The sequence below is a fragment of the Telopea speciosissima genome, chromosome 3, assembly GCF_018873765.1.
Source record: "Telopea speciosissima isolate NSW1024214 ecotype Mountain lineage chromosome 3, Tspe_v1, whole genome shotgun sequence".
Lineage (NCBI taxonomy): Eukaryota > Viridiplantae > Streptophyta > Magnoliopsida > Proteales > Proteaceae > Telopea > Telopea speciosissima.
Genome location: NC_057918.1, coordinates 68,742,553 through 68,756,826, shown reverse-complemented (window position 1 = coordinate 68,756,826; position 14,274 = coordinate 68,742,553). Strand labels below are relative to the sequence as shown.

Here is a 14,274-nt window from a genome sequence, read left to right as displayed (position 1 = left end):
CTATGGTGTAACTCACCATTATGGTCGGGTGACCATCGCCTTTGATTTGGGAAAACGGCCCTATAATGCAACTCACCATTATGGTCGCATGACCATCGCATTTGATTGGGAAAATGCCCCTATGGTGCAACTCACCATTATGGTCAGGTGACCATTGCCTTTAATTTGGGGAAATGTCCCTATAGTGCAACTCACCATTATGGTCGGATGACCATCACCTTTGATTGGAGAAATGCCCCTATAGTACAACTCACCATTATGGTCGGGTAACCATCGCCTTTGATTTGGAAAAATGCCCCTATGGTACAACTCACCATTATGGTCGGGTGACCATCGCCTTTGATTGGAAAAACGCTCCTATGGTGTAACTCACCATTATGGTCGGGTGACCATCGCCTTTGATTTGAGAAAACGCCCCTATGGTGCAACTCACCATTATGGTCGATTGACCATCGCATTTGATTGGGGAAACGCCCCTATGGTATAACTCACCATTATGGTCGGGTGTCCATCGCCTTTGATTTAGGAAAACGCCCCTACGGTGTAACTCACCATTATGGTCGGGTGACCATCACCTTTGATTGAGAAAATGCCCCTATGGTGCAACTCACCATTATGGTCCGGTGACCATCACCTTTGATTTGGGGTAACACCCTTATGGTGCAACTCACCATTATGGTCGGATGACCATCGCCTTTGATTGGGAAAACTCCCCTGTGGTGCAACTCATTATTATGGTCGGGTGACCATCGCCTTTGATTGGGGAAACACCCCTATGGTGCAACTAACCATTATGTTGATTACTTTATTGATAAAATTTTTGCAAGTTCTCTGCATTCCAGGATCGTGGTATTGGTACCCCCTCCAGGGTCTCCAGATGATACGCTCCTGATGCCACTTGTTTGGAGATTCTGTATGGTCTTTCCCAGTTGGGTGATAACTTTCCCATGGATCTCGAGTCTGAGGCTTCTACCTTGCATAGGACTAGCTCTCCCTGGTGGAACCTTCTAGCTTTCAGCTTTGTGTTGTAGTGGCGTGTTGTTCGTTGTTGGTGTACTGCATTCCTTACCCGAGCTGTTTCTCTGATTTCCTCCAACATATCTCAGCTTATTCTTAATTTTTCATCGTTAACCTCAGGATCATAGAATTGCACCCTCAGCTAGATTTCTCCTATCTCCATAGGGAGTACTGCTTCTATTCCATATGCCAGCATGAAGGGTATTTCGCCAGTTGCCAACCTCGTGGTTGTCCAGTATGCCCATAGAATGTTAGGCAGTTCCTCCACCCATAATCCTTTGGTCATTTCCAGTTTCTTCTTGATTCCATCTAATAGAATTTTGTTCATTACTTTTGCCATCCCATTGGATTGGGGGTGGGCTATTGAGGTCTTTCTTAGCTGAATTTCATATTGGTCACTAAATTCCTTGAACTTTTGCTCAAACTGCTTTCCATTGTCAGTAATGAGGGTTCTCAAGATTCCATACCTATAGAAAACTGATTGAAGGAAGAATTTCCAAACCTTTGCGCGGTGATTATTGCCAAAGCTTCTGCTTCTACCCACTTGGTGAAATAGTCCACGGCCACCACCACAAGTTGTCTGCCTCCAGATGCCTTGGGGAAGGGTCCCAGTATGTCCATTCCCCACTGTACGAAGGGCAATGGGCTTGAAATTGAAGTGAGCTCCGTTGTAGGTTGGCGCGTGATGGGTGCAAACTTCTAGCATTTCAGGCATTTGCGGGCAAAACTTATTGCTTCTTTGCGAAGATACGGCCAAAAGTACCCTTGACTTATGACCTTATGGGCGAGTGCCATGCCCCCCAAGTGTTGTCCAAAAATGCTTATGTGTATCTCACGCAGAACATACTCTGCTTCAGATGGTCAGAGACACTTTAAATAGGGCATTGCGTATGCCTTTTTATATAGTGTTCCCCCTATTATTGTGTACCTTACGGCCCTCATTCTGACTTTCTTTGCTTCTTCCTTGTCAGTGGGCAGTATGCCCTCCTGGAGGTAGTTGACTAAAGGGTCTATCCAACAAGGTTCCACCTCGATTGGTATTATTTTCTCAGATTGTTCTATGCTCGGAGTACCGAGCACATCTAGGTATAATGTTTTGCCCACGTCTTGAAAATCTGAGGTGGCTAGCCTAGAGAGGGCATCTGCAGATGCATTTTGTGTCCGGGGTACCTGAAGTATCTCAAAATGGCTGAATTTCGTGATCAAGTCCTACACTCTGCTCAGGTACTGTGCCATACGCGATTCTTTTGCCTCATACTCCCCTTTGACTTGATTAACTATCAGTTGTGAATCATTGTGGACGGTGATACACTTTACCATCAAACTTTGTGCCAGTTTTAGTCCTACAATCAGGGCTTCATATTCGGCCCCATTATTGGTTGTCTGGAACTCAAACCTCAGCGCGTACTGCGCAAGGAACCCTCCAAGGCTGGTTAGTATCAATCTTGCCCCGCACCCTTGTGCACTGGATGAACCATCCACATACAGTGTCCACTCTTCTACAACTTCTTCAGGTTCTGCGGTGGTGGGGATTTCTTCTTCAGGGAGTGTGCACTCCACCATAAAATCCGCTAAGGTCTGTGCCTTTATGGCAGTTCGAGGCTTGTATCGGATATCGAACTCTCCCAACTCTACACACCACACTACTAGCCTTCATGAGTGGTCAGGTTTGGCCAATATCTTCTTCAAAGGCTAGTTGGTGATCACCTCAATGGTATAAGCTTGGAAATATAGCCTTAACTTTTGAGCCGCCGTAACCAACGCGTATGCATATTTCTCCACACTACTATACTTGGTTTCGGCGTCCAGGAGTACCTTGCTGACATAATATACCGGTTTTTGGGCCTGCCCGTCTCCTCGGACCAATACCGCACTGACTGCAATAGTGGTAATGGCCAAGTACAATTGTAATGTGTCCCCTGGTTTCGGCTTGGACAGAAGAGGTGGCTGCACCATATATCTTTTTAGTTCGGTGAAGGCTATCTGGCATTCTTCGATCCATTTAAAGGTGAGCTTGACCCCTTTGGTCTCCCGCTCTCTTGCTTGGTTCTTCAGAGCCTTAAAGAAAGGTAAACAACGGTCCCCCGAAGTCGAGATAAATCTCCCAAGAGCTGCTATTCTTCCCGTGAGTTCTTGTAATTCCTTAACTCTTCCAGGTGGACGCATCTCTAGTATAGCCTTAATCTTTGCAAGGTTTGCCTCTATCCCTCTTCTTGAGACCATGAAACCGAGGAATTTTCCTGATGTGACCCCAAAGGCGCATTTGGCTGGGTTCAACTTCATCTTGCTTTCTCTAAAGACCTGGAATGCCTCATTCAAATCTGCAATGTGATCTTGTGCTTTCAAGCTCTTTACCAGCATATCATCTACATATACTTCCATATTGCGTCCTATTTGGTGCCTGAAAAGGTAATTTATCAAGCGCTGGTAGGAAGCTACGCCATTCTTTAATCCGAAAGGCATGCGAATATAACAGTATGTATCCCTCCTCGCAATAAAAGAAGTTTTCAATATATCAGGCTCATACATCCTGATCTGATTATACCCTGAGTAGGCATCCATGAAAGAAAGCATTTCATGGCCTGCCGTGGTGTTTATCAATAAATCAATACGAGGCAAAGGGTAGTAGTCTTTAAGGCAAACTTTATTCAGATCTGTAAAATCAATACACATTCACCACTTGCCATTTGGCTTGGGCACCATTACAACATTGGAGAGCCATTCTGGATAGATAGCCTCCTTGATGAAGCCGGCCTCAAGCAGATTGGTTACCTCCTCGATCACTTTTTCTTGTCGCTCAGGAGCAAAAGTTCTTTTCTTCTGGAACATCGGCTTGGCAATGGGGTATACACTGAGCCTGTGTTTGGCTATTTTTCTATCTATCCCTGGTATGTCAGCGGCTGACCAGGCGAATACGTATGCGTTTGTTCTCAAGAAGTTTATGAGGGCGGTTTTTCTTTCGCCGTTCAGGCCTGCGCCTATATGGCCGGTGCGCTTCGCGTCCCCTTCTACTATCTCCACAGGGACCAACTCCTCGGCTGGCTCACTCCTTTCCTGCTCACCGATATCTCGATTGTCATCCAAATTAATTAGATGCATTTGTGGCTCCTTTCCTTTGGTTCCCAGGTATCCTTCATAGCAGCGACGGGCCGCCACCTGGCTTCCTCGGCATTCCCCTACCCCATGGTCAGTTAGGAATTTCATCACTAGGTATGGAGTTGAGACCACCGCCTGCAGTGCATTGAGTCCTGGCCACCCCAATATTCCATTATACGTGGAATTCACCTTTACTACTAGGAAGTTCATCATCACCGTAGAGAGGGTTCTGTCCCCACGGTAACCAGTAGCTCAATGGATCCTTTCACTTGTACTAGGGCCCCATTGAAACCGTATAGAGGAGACTCCACTCTTTTCAGCATCTCAGGTTTTAGGAGCATCTTTTTGAATGCATCATAGTATAGGATGTCAACTGAACTCCCATTGTCCACCAGGATCCTCCCTACCGTGCAGTTGGCGATAACAATCTTGATCACCAAGGCATCATCATGGGGAGATTGAATATCCTTCAGATCTTCATCGGAGAAGGTTATGTGATAATCAATTCTCCTCCTTTTGACTGTTGCCTCTATTTGGAGCACATTTCGGGCATGTTGATTTCGGGAATTTGAGGTTTCTCCTCCCATGCCAGACCCACCAAATATGGTTGTTATTTCCCTCAGGGGTACATTCTCGGTATGGGGCTTACCTCGGTGTAGGTCCTCTTTATCAGCTCTGGGGGGTGATCTTTATCTTCCCTCTGGCTCCTGAGCACGATAGTCTGACCTCCGGTCGTTCCCTTCTTTCTTGACTAATCGGCCTAGGCGTCCTCTTTGGATGAGAGCCTCTATCTCATCCTTCAGTTGTCTGCACTCTTCGGTATTGTGACCGTGGTCTTGATGAAAGCGACAGTACTTGTTCTTGTTGCGCTCATGCGCTGGCTTGACCATCTTGGCGGGCCACCGCAAGGTTACCTAGTCCTTAATTTCATTCAATATATGTGCTCGGTTATGAGTCAGGGCCGTATAAACCGACTCGGATTCCAAATCTACAGCTTTGGGGACCCAGGCTTTCCTATCATCTTTCTTTTTTTTGCCATCCTTGTCTTCTCGACTGCGCTTTGCACCAACTTCTCGGGGGGTCTCCTCCTTCTTTTCCTGAGCTTTCTTCTCGATTTTATCTTCTTTCTCGGCCGCAAGAACTTCGGCCAAGTTGATATACTTTTCACATCCTGAGAACAACTCATACATGTCTCCTGGTTCGTCCATGATTAAGGACTTTTTCATCTCGACATCTCAAATTCCGCTACGCAACGCCTGGAACTTCATCACTTGGTCCAAGTTTCGTACCTCCAGGGCTTCTTTATTGAACCTTGTAAGAAAACCCCTGATGGATTCGTCGAGGCGCTGCTTTATGGCCAGGAGATTGGCGGCTGTCTTCTTGTGAACTCTATTGCTCACAAAGTGGGCCAAGAAGGCCCGCCCCAGATCTGTGAAATTGGAGAGAGATCGTGGAGGGAGCTGAGAGAACCACTGTTGCGCCGCTTCCTTCAGGGTAGAGGGGAAAGCTCTGCACATTATAGCGTTTGAAGCGCCTTGAAAGAACATGAGGGACTTTAAAGTTTCCAAGTGATCCTCTGGATCCGTGGTGCCAGCATATTGCTCTATGGTTGGCACCTTGAACCCTTTTGGGAGGGGCTTGAACCGTACTTCATTAGTGAACGCTAAATCCGTAGTGAAGTGAAAGTTATGAATTGGGGCCTGGTTCTTTCCCCTTATGACTTCTTAAATTTGGTCTTAGAGTTCCAAGACTTTGTCGTTCAGGGCTTGCTCAACCTTCGTCATATGTGAATCTTGATTCTTGGCATTTCCCTGTATCTTGTTGTTCTTTCGTCGGGTGTTGTTTGCATTGCTATGGTTCTCACTATGCTCCGGGGAATGAGATCTTTCTCCGTTCGGCGGTGGAGGTGGGGGTATGGGAATCCCCTGTAGGAGACCGCGCTGCATCTCCAACATCTGCTCCATCTTGTCATCCCAACGGGCCTGCATTACGTCAAACTGTTCCACTGTTACGTAGCATGGTGGGTCCCCTGGGAGCCTTGGTTGAGACTCCTCCTGGCGCGATAGCTCCTAGTTTTCTAGGATAGGATCTTCACCTTCTTACCGGGAAGCAGTTGGACGGGCTAAGGCTCCTCCTTGACCAGCGGCAAAAGGTCCTGGAGGAGGAATAGCTGCCTCCGCCGCGACGGATCGAGTGATCCTCGACTAGTTTCTTATGTTGGTCATAGTGGGATCTTCGTAGGTCTTCGCTCTCCGTTCCCACAGACGGCGCCAAATGTTGTACAAAGATTTCTGCCGGAGAGAAATCTACCGGCAACACAACTAATATGCTAGTGTAGAAACTAGGTGGAATTGAGAATAACGGAGATGAGACTGCGAAGTAATATGCTTTCTTTATTGATCCTTGAATGCTGAATATTGAGTGTCCTTACATGAGGGTCTAAGCCCTTAATTTATAGTGATGGATTGGATCTTGAGCAATTCGTCCCGTTTTAATAGTTTTCTTTTCTGGGTGCACGGATTTAGGAAACTCCCATTCTAGTTGTGATCCCCCCCCCCAAATCTTGGGATTTCGGGGATTCTTAATGCATGTGGGGCCTTTTCTTTGTAGTTACGTAACTGCCGTAGTGGCCCTAGCTTCATAACCATCATGCGCGTGGGATTCTCCAAGCATGCTTCCAACTTCCTCTTGTTTGCGAACCTGAGAGGGCCACGTGTAAGGTCAGGATTTGAAGTACAAATTATGGCGTATCAGGGTCAAATATAACTTCCACAAACTAGGGATCTCTAGGATTAGATGTAAAGAAAATCAAACTAAAATGTGAACCAAATATCATAGAAATAGAGAAAGGGTCAGAGACAAGATTTTCTTTACAATCTTTAACATAATCAACAACCCTAGCACAATGGTTCATTTTATTGAGGAAGTGGTAGAACCTTGTATAGTTTTTTCTTTTTTAGGAATTGGAGAGCCTTAATAGGGGGGGGGGGGGGGATAGAGGATGGGGATAGGCTCCAAGGTGGTTTGAACTCATGATCGGAACATTCTTATCGCAAAAGAACGAAGAAAGAAGGAAAGGTCCCTCTCTTCGGGAAGTGAGACATACGAAGATTTTCATAGAGAGAGCACTCTCCTTTTATAAACTCAGTGAGGAATCACTCGTTATTTGAGGAGTTGGTCTTTTGCCAACTGAACTGACCCCTTGGGGTACCTTGAATAGTTGTATTGCGACCCCCTCTAAAACATATGTCTAGATTTTTTAAATCAAAACATCTCTTAAACTTCAAGTAAACCAATTAAGGGTACTTGAATTTCATTAATTTTAGACATAATCTCATGTGTCAGTTTCATACTTTATATTATTTTGGGTAAATAGCAGCCAGTTTACCTAAGGTTTTGACAAATTGTAGTTTAGGTATTCAACGTTTCACATATTGTGTTTAGAATACCTAAATTAGATTATAATTAACTGATTTACTCAATTTGTTTTCTATTTTAAGCTTTACCCTTGCAAATAATTTTTTTATTTTTTAATATAAAATTCTAATGGGACCCACATCAACATCCCCTCCTCTTATTCTCATACCCACCACCACCACCGGCCCCCTCCCCTATACAAGCCGCACCAATGTCACCTCCCAGTACAATGTTTGAATCGTAATCGATCCCAAGATTTTGAAAAAAATCAGAATCAGAGGAGGGGGGTGTGTGGAGAGGCATATGGAAGGAGAGTAGGAGTGGAGTAGTATGCACGCTATTGCCTCCTTTGGCGTAGGCGCAGTCGGAGCAGAAGTCTTGACGGTGCTCTAGGAGATGAAATCCGGGAAGGGGCTGCTGTTCGCGGTATCACTTGCTTATTTGAGCCCTATATAGCAGCATTGTGCTAGTAAAGCACAGGGCTTTTCTTTATACTTATAAAGATTTTGAATCACCTTCTCATGGATAAAGGGCTTCTATTCTGGGTGATTGGCTCCCGATCCCATACTCACCTGATTCTTAAAAAAATGTATACTGGTTTCTAATCTGAATTGATAGAGACCGATTGAATGCCTAATCTGGAGTTTTAAAACCTTGATCGATCGAAATTCAGCAGGGGAAGGGGGCCAGTGGGGTTGAAGGAAGAAGAAGAAGAAGAAAAAGGGACAGTGATGTGGGTTCCATTAGGTTTTCATATTAAACATAAAAAATTTATTTGTAAGGGTAAAATTGAAAATACAAAACAAATTGTATTAAATCGATTAATTATAATCCAATTTAGGCATCTCAAATACAATAGGTGAAACATTGGATACTTAAACCATTTGGCTAACAAAAAGATAGCAACACCTGCAAAAAAAAGTTTCGATGTGATTTGTAGCATGCATTGGTTTCAAGAACTAAATGGTCTGTGATCAAAACCAACAAATGGTAGTGATGAAGAACATTATTCCATTAAAAATAAAACAAAGAGGGTGTGCTAAGCCTCCCTCCAAAGTCTCTTTAATTAAATTTGGGGACTTCTGGCTATTAGACCATGTGCACCGAGACCCTAAGAGGGATCTTGGAAAAAGATCTTCTCTAACTCCAATTCCTCTCCAACCATCCATCCAACGGCAGAAAGGATTTGAATACACATTATCAGGTATTAGCAAATGTAGGCAGCTGTTGGGATGCGTGTCTAAATCCTCCCAACCATTGGATGGGTGGTTGGAGAGGATGCAGATCTGAAGATTCTCAATTAAGTCAAAAAGAAAAAGTTAAATTTTAAAGACCCAATGCAACAGAGTTTTAGGGATTGAAATCCTTTTCCCCAATCTTATCCTCAGGGTAAAGTAGTTGGTTGAAATCTCCAATAAGGAGAAAGGAAATGGTGATATTAGATAGGATTATCGGAATGAAGAAAGTTACTCTCAAACAGCTACTCTGTCATGGGACAGATGGTGGGGAATACAAACCAATTAACACCATGAGCATGCTTTAAATGCTCATTAACTAATAGACCTCCACTAAGACCTTATGCTCCCACACTTGAACAGAAACCATAGGCAATACATTTCCTCAAAATCTCGAATATGTCTTCTCATCCAAGGAAAGCAACTTGAAAGGTAAACAGGGTCAGGGTTAATTATGGAAATGTACCTCTTTAGCACACTCAAGGTAGGTGGGGACCCAAGTCCCCTTACATTCCAACTTAGAACTATCATCATATAATATAAAGATAACAAAGGAAGAAAAAAAAGGCTCAGATTCAAGCAAGAGAACACAACCAACAAACAATCTAAAAAAGACTGAAGTAAGATTAAAAGAGAGTACAAGTGATAGGGAATCAACTGTATTAGACATCCCCAAACCTTCAAATATTTCAAGTTAGATTTCCAACCATGCCACAATTCAAATGGCAACAAAAATAGCAAATTTGAGGCATAAATTCTTTAAACAATAAAAAGCTTTCTCTGGCTGAATATCATGAGCTCTTCTTACCTGGTACTTGTACTATTATATGTGAGCAGAGTTTCTCTAAAGCTACTCTATAAGCAGGTTGGGCCTCGATCATGGCTCATGGTAAAAAAACCAAATTGTTGTTGTTTCTTTGGATTTTAGTTATACAAGGAGCTCTCAAGAACAAAAACAAGGGGAATGCTCGAAGGACTGCAAAGAGCGAGAAAATCACAACCAGAGAAATTTGGACTGGGTACTAGAATCTTGTTGACTGTGTGGAGCAGAGTATGGGTAGCTGGCTATGGGAGAGATCTTTACAATACTTTTGGATATTAAGTCTGTAATTAAGATGTTTTCCAATGTTCATGTCTTAGAACAGGATAGGGATCATAAACTTAGCTGTGCAGGCCAGGATAGAAAAACTCAGTCTGTCTATATCAGATGACTTACTCTCCTTTCTTTCTTCTTTGTGTAATATTTTCTTTTCCACCCCAAAAAACAAAAAGATTCAAAAGCTTTCAAAGTTGGTATGGCAAGAAAAAACAGTTATTTCCCACAATTTCTTCCTCCCTCCCCTCATCCTGCCCAATAATTTTCTTAACATTGACAACCGAACATAGAAAACATATAAGCATTGAGATGTTCCTGCAAGGGGGTGGGGGTAACATATCTTGCCGGTTGAAAAAAAAACCCCTTGCATGCTAATGAAAGCTTGTCTGATATCCTGCATCAAAAGATATTCGACAAATCCAATTGAGCAAAAAATGCACAGTAGAACAATAAAAGTTAAAGAAAATCTGTTTGTTCTTTTCAGAGGTCCCCTTAGAGGGAACTCTTTCTCTTTTTGTAGAGAGAAAGCATTTGCAATAATTCGACTTGTTGAACATTCCAATTCCTTTTCTACACTTCAAATTTTTTCCGTTGTGCAAATGAATGTCCATCAAAATATGCATTAAACATGCTCTTCGGAAGTCTGGTAATGCATGCACCTTGTAATCTAATTAAAAATATCACAGATTTATAAGTCCTTTCCTAGCCTTGACAACATTCTCAAATTCAAATCAATAAGAACCCATCAACAAACAAAAGCTTTTTGAATGCTGTAAAATAGAAGGCAATTTATTTTAGTCTATAAGGAAAATAATCAGAGATGGGATTTGAGAAGGATGCCATTTATTCTCAGTGGAACCTCAAAGTAGATATCAGAGAAGACAAAACACATTATTACCATAAATCACATGAAGCATGCCTCGTCAAAGTTGGAAGGGAACTCATTACATGTGAAAGCAATTAAGAAAAGGAGATAAAAGCTATGAATGAATGGAAAAGGTAGTCACCCTTGTGCATTAACATTTCACATGAAGTACCTCAGTGATGCTGCAGAACAAAATGAAACATCAACTTTCAGTTACAAATAGCAATATCGCCTTTACCAGAAAAAACGGAAGAAGAAGAACAAAAGGGGACAGAGAGGGGTGTAGGAAGTCGGTTGCAATATCTCTACAGATCTCACAGGATCTCTGAACATAATTAAATCATCGTGTGAGTCCTTAAATTCTGCAATTCCACGATAGAATAATTCCTTGCTCATGCCTTGTTTATTGAATTACTCCATGATTCTTTTGGGATATGGATATAAGTATGATGTTAAAGCCTTACCATAAAATATCCATTTATATCCAAAGGCAGCATACATATTAGGGCATTTTCCTTTTCAACAACAGAAACTCATATGAAATGTAAAGTCAACTGCGGAGCAAAGCATGAATGTAAACAACAAAATCATCGACATTGAGCATCATTTGAGTCATTCAAAATCTATTTGTATATTTAAAACTGAGAGATCAAATGCAGGCCACTAAAAAAGTTCATACTTGCCAAGAAAATAAGGGGCCTAATCAACAAAAATGTAAGCTTATGTGATTTTCGGGTTGGGATCGAGCCATTTTACCTTTTGGCTACTGTACATCAACAAATGGGTATGAAAGTTTGTTTCTCCATCTAGGATTCTGAACTATGGTCAAATAACTCCAAAAAAATTTCTCTCCAACTTCAACAATCAACAATACCGATCTCCTGATTTCTGCAACCAACAATCACAATGCAATAATTAGGTTACCAATCTCCATCCGAAGATGACCACATCCGCAAATCAAGACTACAAGTGAGTCCTAATTTCTGCAATCAGCATTCTTCTCATCTAAAACTTCCAACCACTCCCTGGTATCAATTGAACAATGAATAAACGAATACTACAACAAAAGATTCTTTTCTCCCCACAGGACTTCATAATTTAAATGAAAAGCACTAAAATTCCCTACTCAAACTGGTTTAATGTTGAAACAAAAATCCAAACAAATATCCAGTACAGCAATCCCTAAATTCTATTCTATCTATCTAACAATAAAAAGAATACAAGTTCTATCCTTTATCCATAGAATTAATCAACACTTCCTTCTCTTTCAGCCTTCTCATCTCCAATATTTTCCTGTGAGAGTTTGAATGCAATTTACTAGAGAAAGAAGGACTACTCGCTGGCCGGTACTCCGGCACGAGCCGGCCAGACTTGTATCTTACCCCACATGCGTTGCAGAGTGTCTTTGGTCCATAAGGCCCTGCCCGCCACTGCGGAGTCTTCTCAGTCCCGCAATGCAAACATTTTGTAGTCGCCATTATCGTTGCATTTGCTGCTGCTGCTGCTCCTCCTCCTCCTCCAACACTCTTGTTCTTGGGTTCACACCACCACCACCATTGCTGACCCCATATATCTGAGAACCCACTACTTTTCCGCCTCCGCCTCTTGCTCCTGGCTCGCATAGGGACACGGAGGCTATCACAGCAACTCATAATGCCACTGTTACCGCTGCTGCTACTGTTCTCAAGCACCGAGACAGGGCTCTGGTTCTTTGTGCCTTTACTGAGCTTCCCTGGGAAAATGTCGTCAAATGTCTCCACTGCCGGAAAAGCGTCTTCGTTTGTTAACCATTCCAGTTCTTCTTCTAAAAATTCCTGAGTACAGGGGGAATACAGAACCGAGAAACAACTCAACAAGTGAAAACTGGCAGTCCACTCGGAGACACTCGGGCGCTTCAACTCAGTAACTCGTACGAGTCACAAAAAAAACTCAACCAAAAAAATTTTTAAAAATCATTATTTTGCCATTTTTGGCCAGACCTCATTTGGGTTCTTTCTAATTTCTAGCTCAGATTCTCATTAGGTATTTCAAAGAGTTACTGTTCTCTTATTTGGAATATTGAACTCGGCTGCGTCAACCTTGACCCGGTCGAGTCCAGAAGAAACCTACAACGAATTTGGACTCCAACCGAGTCAGTGGGCTTTTCAAAGCATTGAAAGCCAAAACAAAGGCACGACTCGGCCGAGTCTAAACTCTAAACTCAAACTGGGCAGTTACGAATGAAGGCAAGAAGAAAGGCAGAAACGCTGGAGCAAAAGGAAAAGGAAAGATTTTTTGTTCCACTTACGGGTAAGGAAGGGTGGCGGTCATCATCTGGGTCGAAAATGTTCAACACTGTTTGTGCTTCATGTTGTGGTTGATAGTTTTGATGAGTAGTAGAGTTTGTGGGTTTGGAGTCCAAGGCCAAAGCTGAAGATGAAGAAAGGGCTTTGCTGCAGCTGTTGTTGGTGGTCATAGCGGTGTTGCTCTTGCTCTGTTTGTTGTCTTCTTCCTCGTCTTCTTCACCTATGTCTGAAGAGAAGTCAAGTAGCTCTTCTACAAGAAACCCAGCCGCAAAAGACACCATCTTTGAGAGAGCGAAAGACTGCGGAAGATGAAACCAGAAGAGTTCAGACGAAGAGAGAAGGAAAAATGGCTTCTGCTTGCTTTTTTCCTTTGGCCAGATAGCCTTCGTTTATCACTAATAACTCCTTTTTGACGCGAGGGTTTTTTGGGTGGGAACGAGGGGACGTCGATTTTTGTGCTTCTTTACCAATTTGCCCCTCCGTTTCACCCTTTTTAACATCAATTTACCCTTTTCTGCCCTATCTTGAAAAAAAAGTTTTTTTTTTAAATTTAAAAAATAAAAAAAGAACACTTTTTAAAAGTTTCCTTTCCGGTTTCGGTTTGTTTGGTTTCAGGTGCTTATCGGTTTCTATAACTGGTTTGTAATCGTGTTGATTTTGGTTTTGGTCCGTTTTGGATTCAGTTTGACATATACATGTTGAGGGAGAATGTTTTCTGTGCTGCACCTTTGGCTGTGCCCAGGCATATGGGTCTGCCATTAGGAGGGCAAGGTTATCATTGTGCTCATCCCCATGTGCCTAGGCGCAGCCTACGCTGCGACACAAAGAACAATGCCCCATATGTTAATATGTATGCAACATTACGAAAACAAATATGATTTTTAATGAGTTTCAGGCTGGTATAGGGATATATCGATTTGACTTCAGGTTAAGTCATTTTGGTCTGGTTTGATTTGATTTCATGTATGTAATACCTCAACCAAAAAGCAATTCAGTTTGGTTCAAATTATGTCGGTTCGATTCAGGTTGGTTTCACTGGTTTGATCTAGGTTTTAACACCCTTAAGTTTCATATACAATTCACAATTTCTCTCTCCATTTTCGGGTCTGGTTTGTCATACAAATTTCACCCATAATCCATTAGTCCTGTACAGTATATACTGAAGTCTTAAGTGATGCTGATCTAGGGCTTGCCCTGGTGGTTCGCTACTCCTTTGAAAGAACTGCGTCTCCTTAGCGGCATCAAATCCACATTTACTTGCTT

The 14,274-nt window shown here is 42.6% G+C and overlaps 1 protein-coding gene and 1 long non-coding RNA gene across 2 annotated transcripts; both read right to left on the bottom strand.

Moving 5' to 3' along the window:
- Positions 1 to 1,093: 1,093 nt before the first annotated feature.
- LOC122656841 lies at positions 1,094 to 10,891 on the bottom strand. The gene is made up of 3 exons (XR_006332179.1): positions 10,578 to 10,891; positions 3,689 to 3,696; positions 1,094 to 1,106 (listed from the first exon to the last, which is right to left on the bottom strand). It is a non-coding gene; the product is annotated as an uncharacterized LOC122656841 (long non-coding RNA).
- Positions 10,892 to 11,806: 915 nt separating this feature from the next.
- Positions 11,807 to 13,368, bottom strand: LOC122656840 (GATA transcription factor 1-like). Its single transcript, XM_043851506.1, has 2 exons — positions 13,014 to 13,368; positions 11,807 to 12,540 (listed from the first exon to the last, which is right to left on the bottom strand). The coding sequence occupies exons 1-2, from the start codon at positions 13,290 to 13,292 to the stop codon at positions 11,953 to 11,955; spliced, it is 867 nt and encodes a 288-aa protein (XP_043707441.1). The 5' UTR covers positions 13,293 to 13,368; the 3' UTR covers positions 11,807 to 11,952.
- Between the last annotated feature and the right edge of the window lie 906 nt (positions 13,369 to 14,274).

Bases quoted from the DNA above. Each gene is read 5' to 3' on its own strand.
- LOC122656840 (XM_043851506.1), bottom strand. From the start codon at position 13,292: ATGGTGTCTTTTGCGGCTGGGTTTCTTGTAGAAGAGCTACTTGACTTC. The intron at 12,541-13,013 runs GTAAGTGGAACA...CCCTGTACTCAG, and splicing joins ACCGCCACCCTTCCTTACCC to GAATTTTTAGAAGAAGAACT.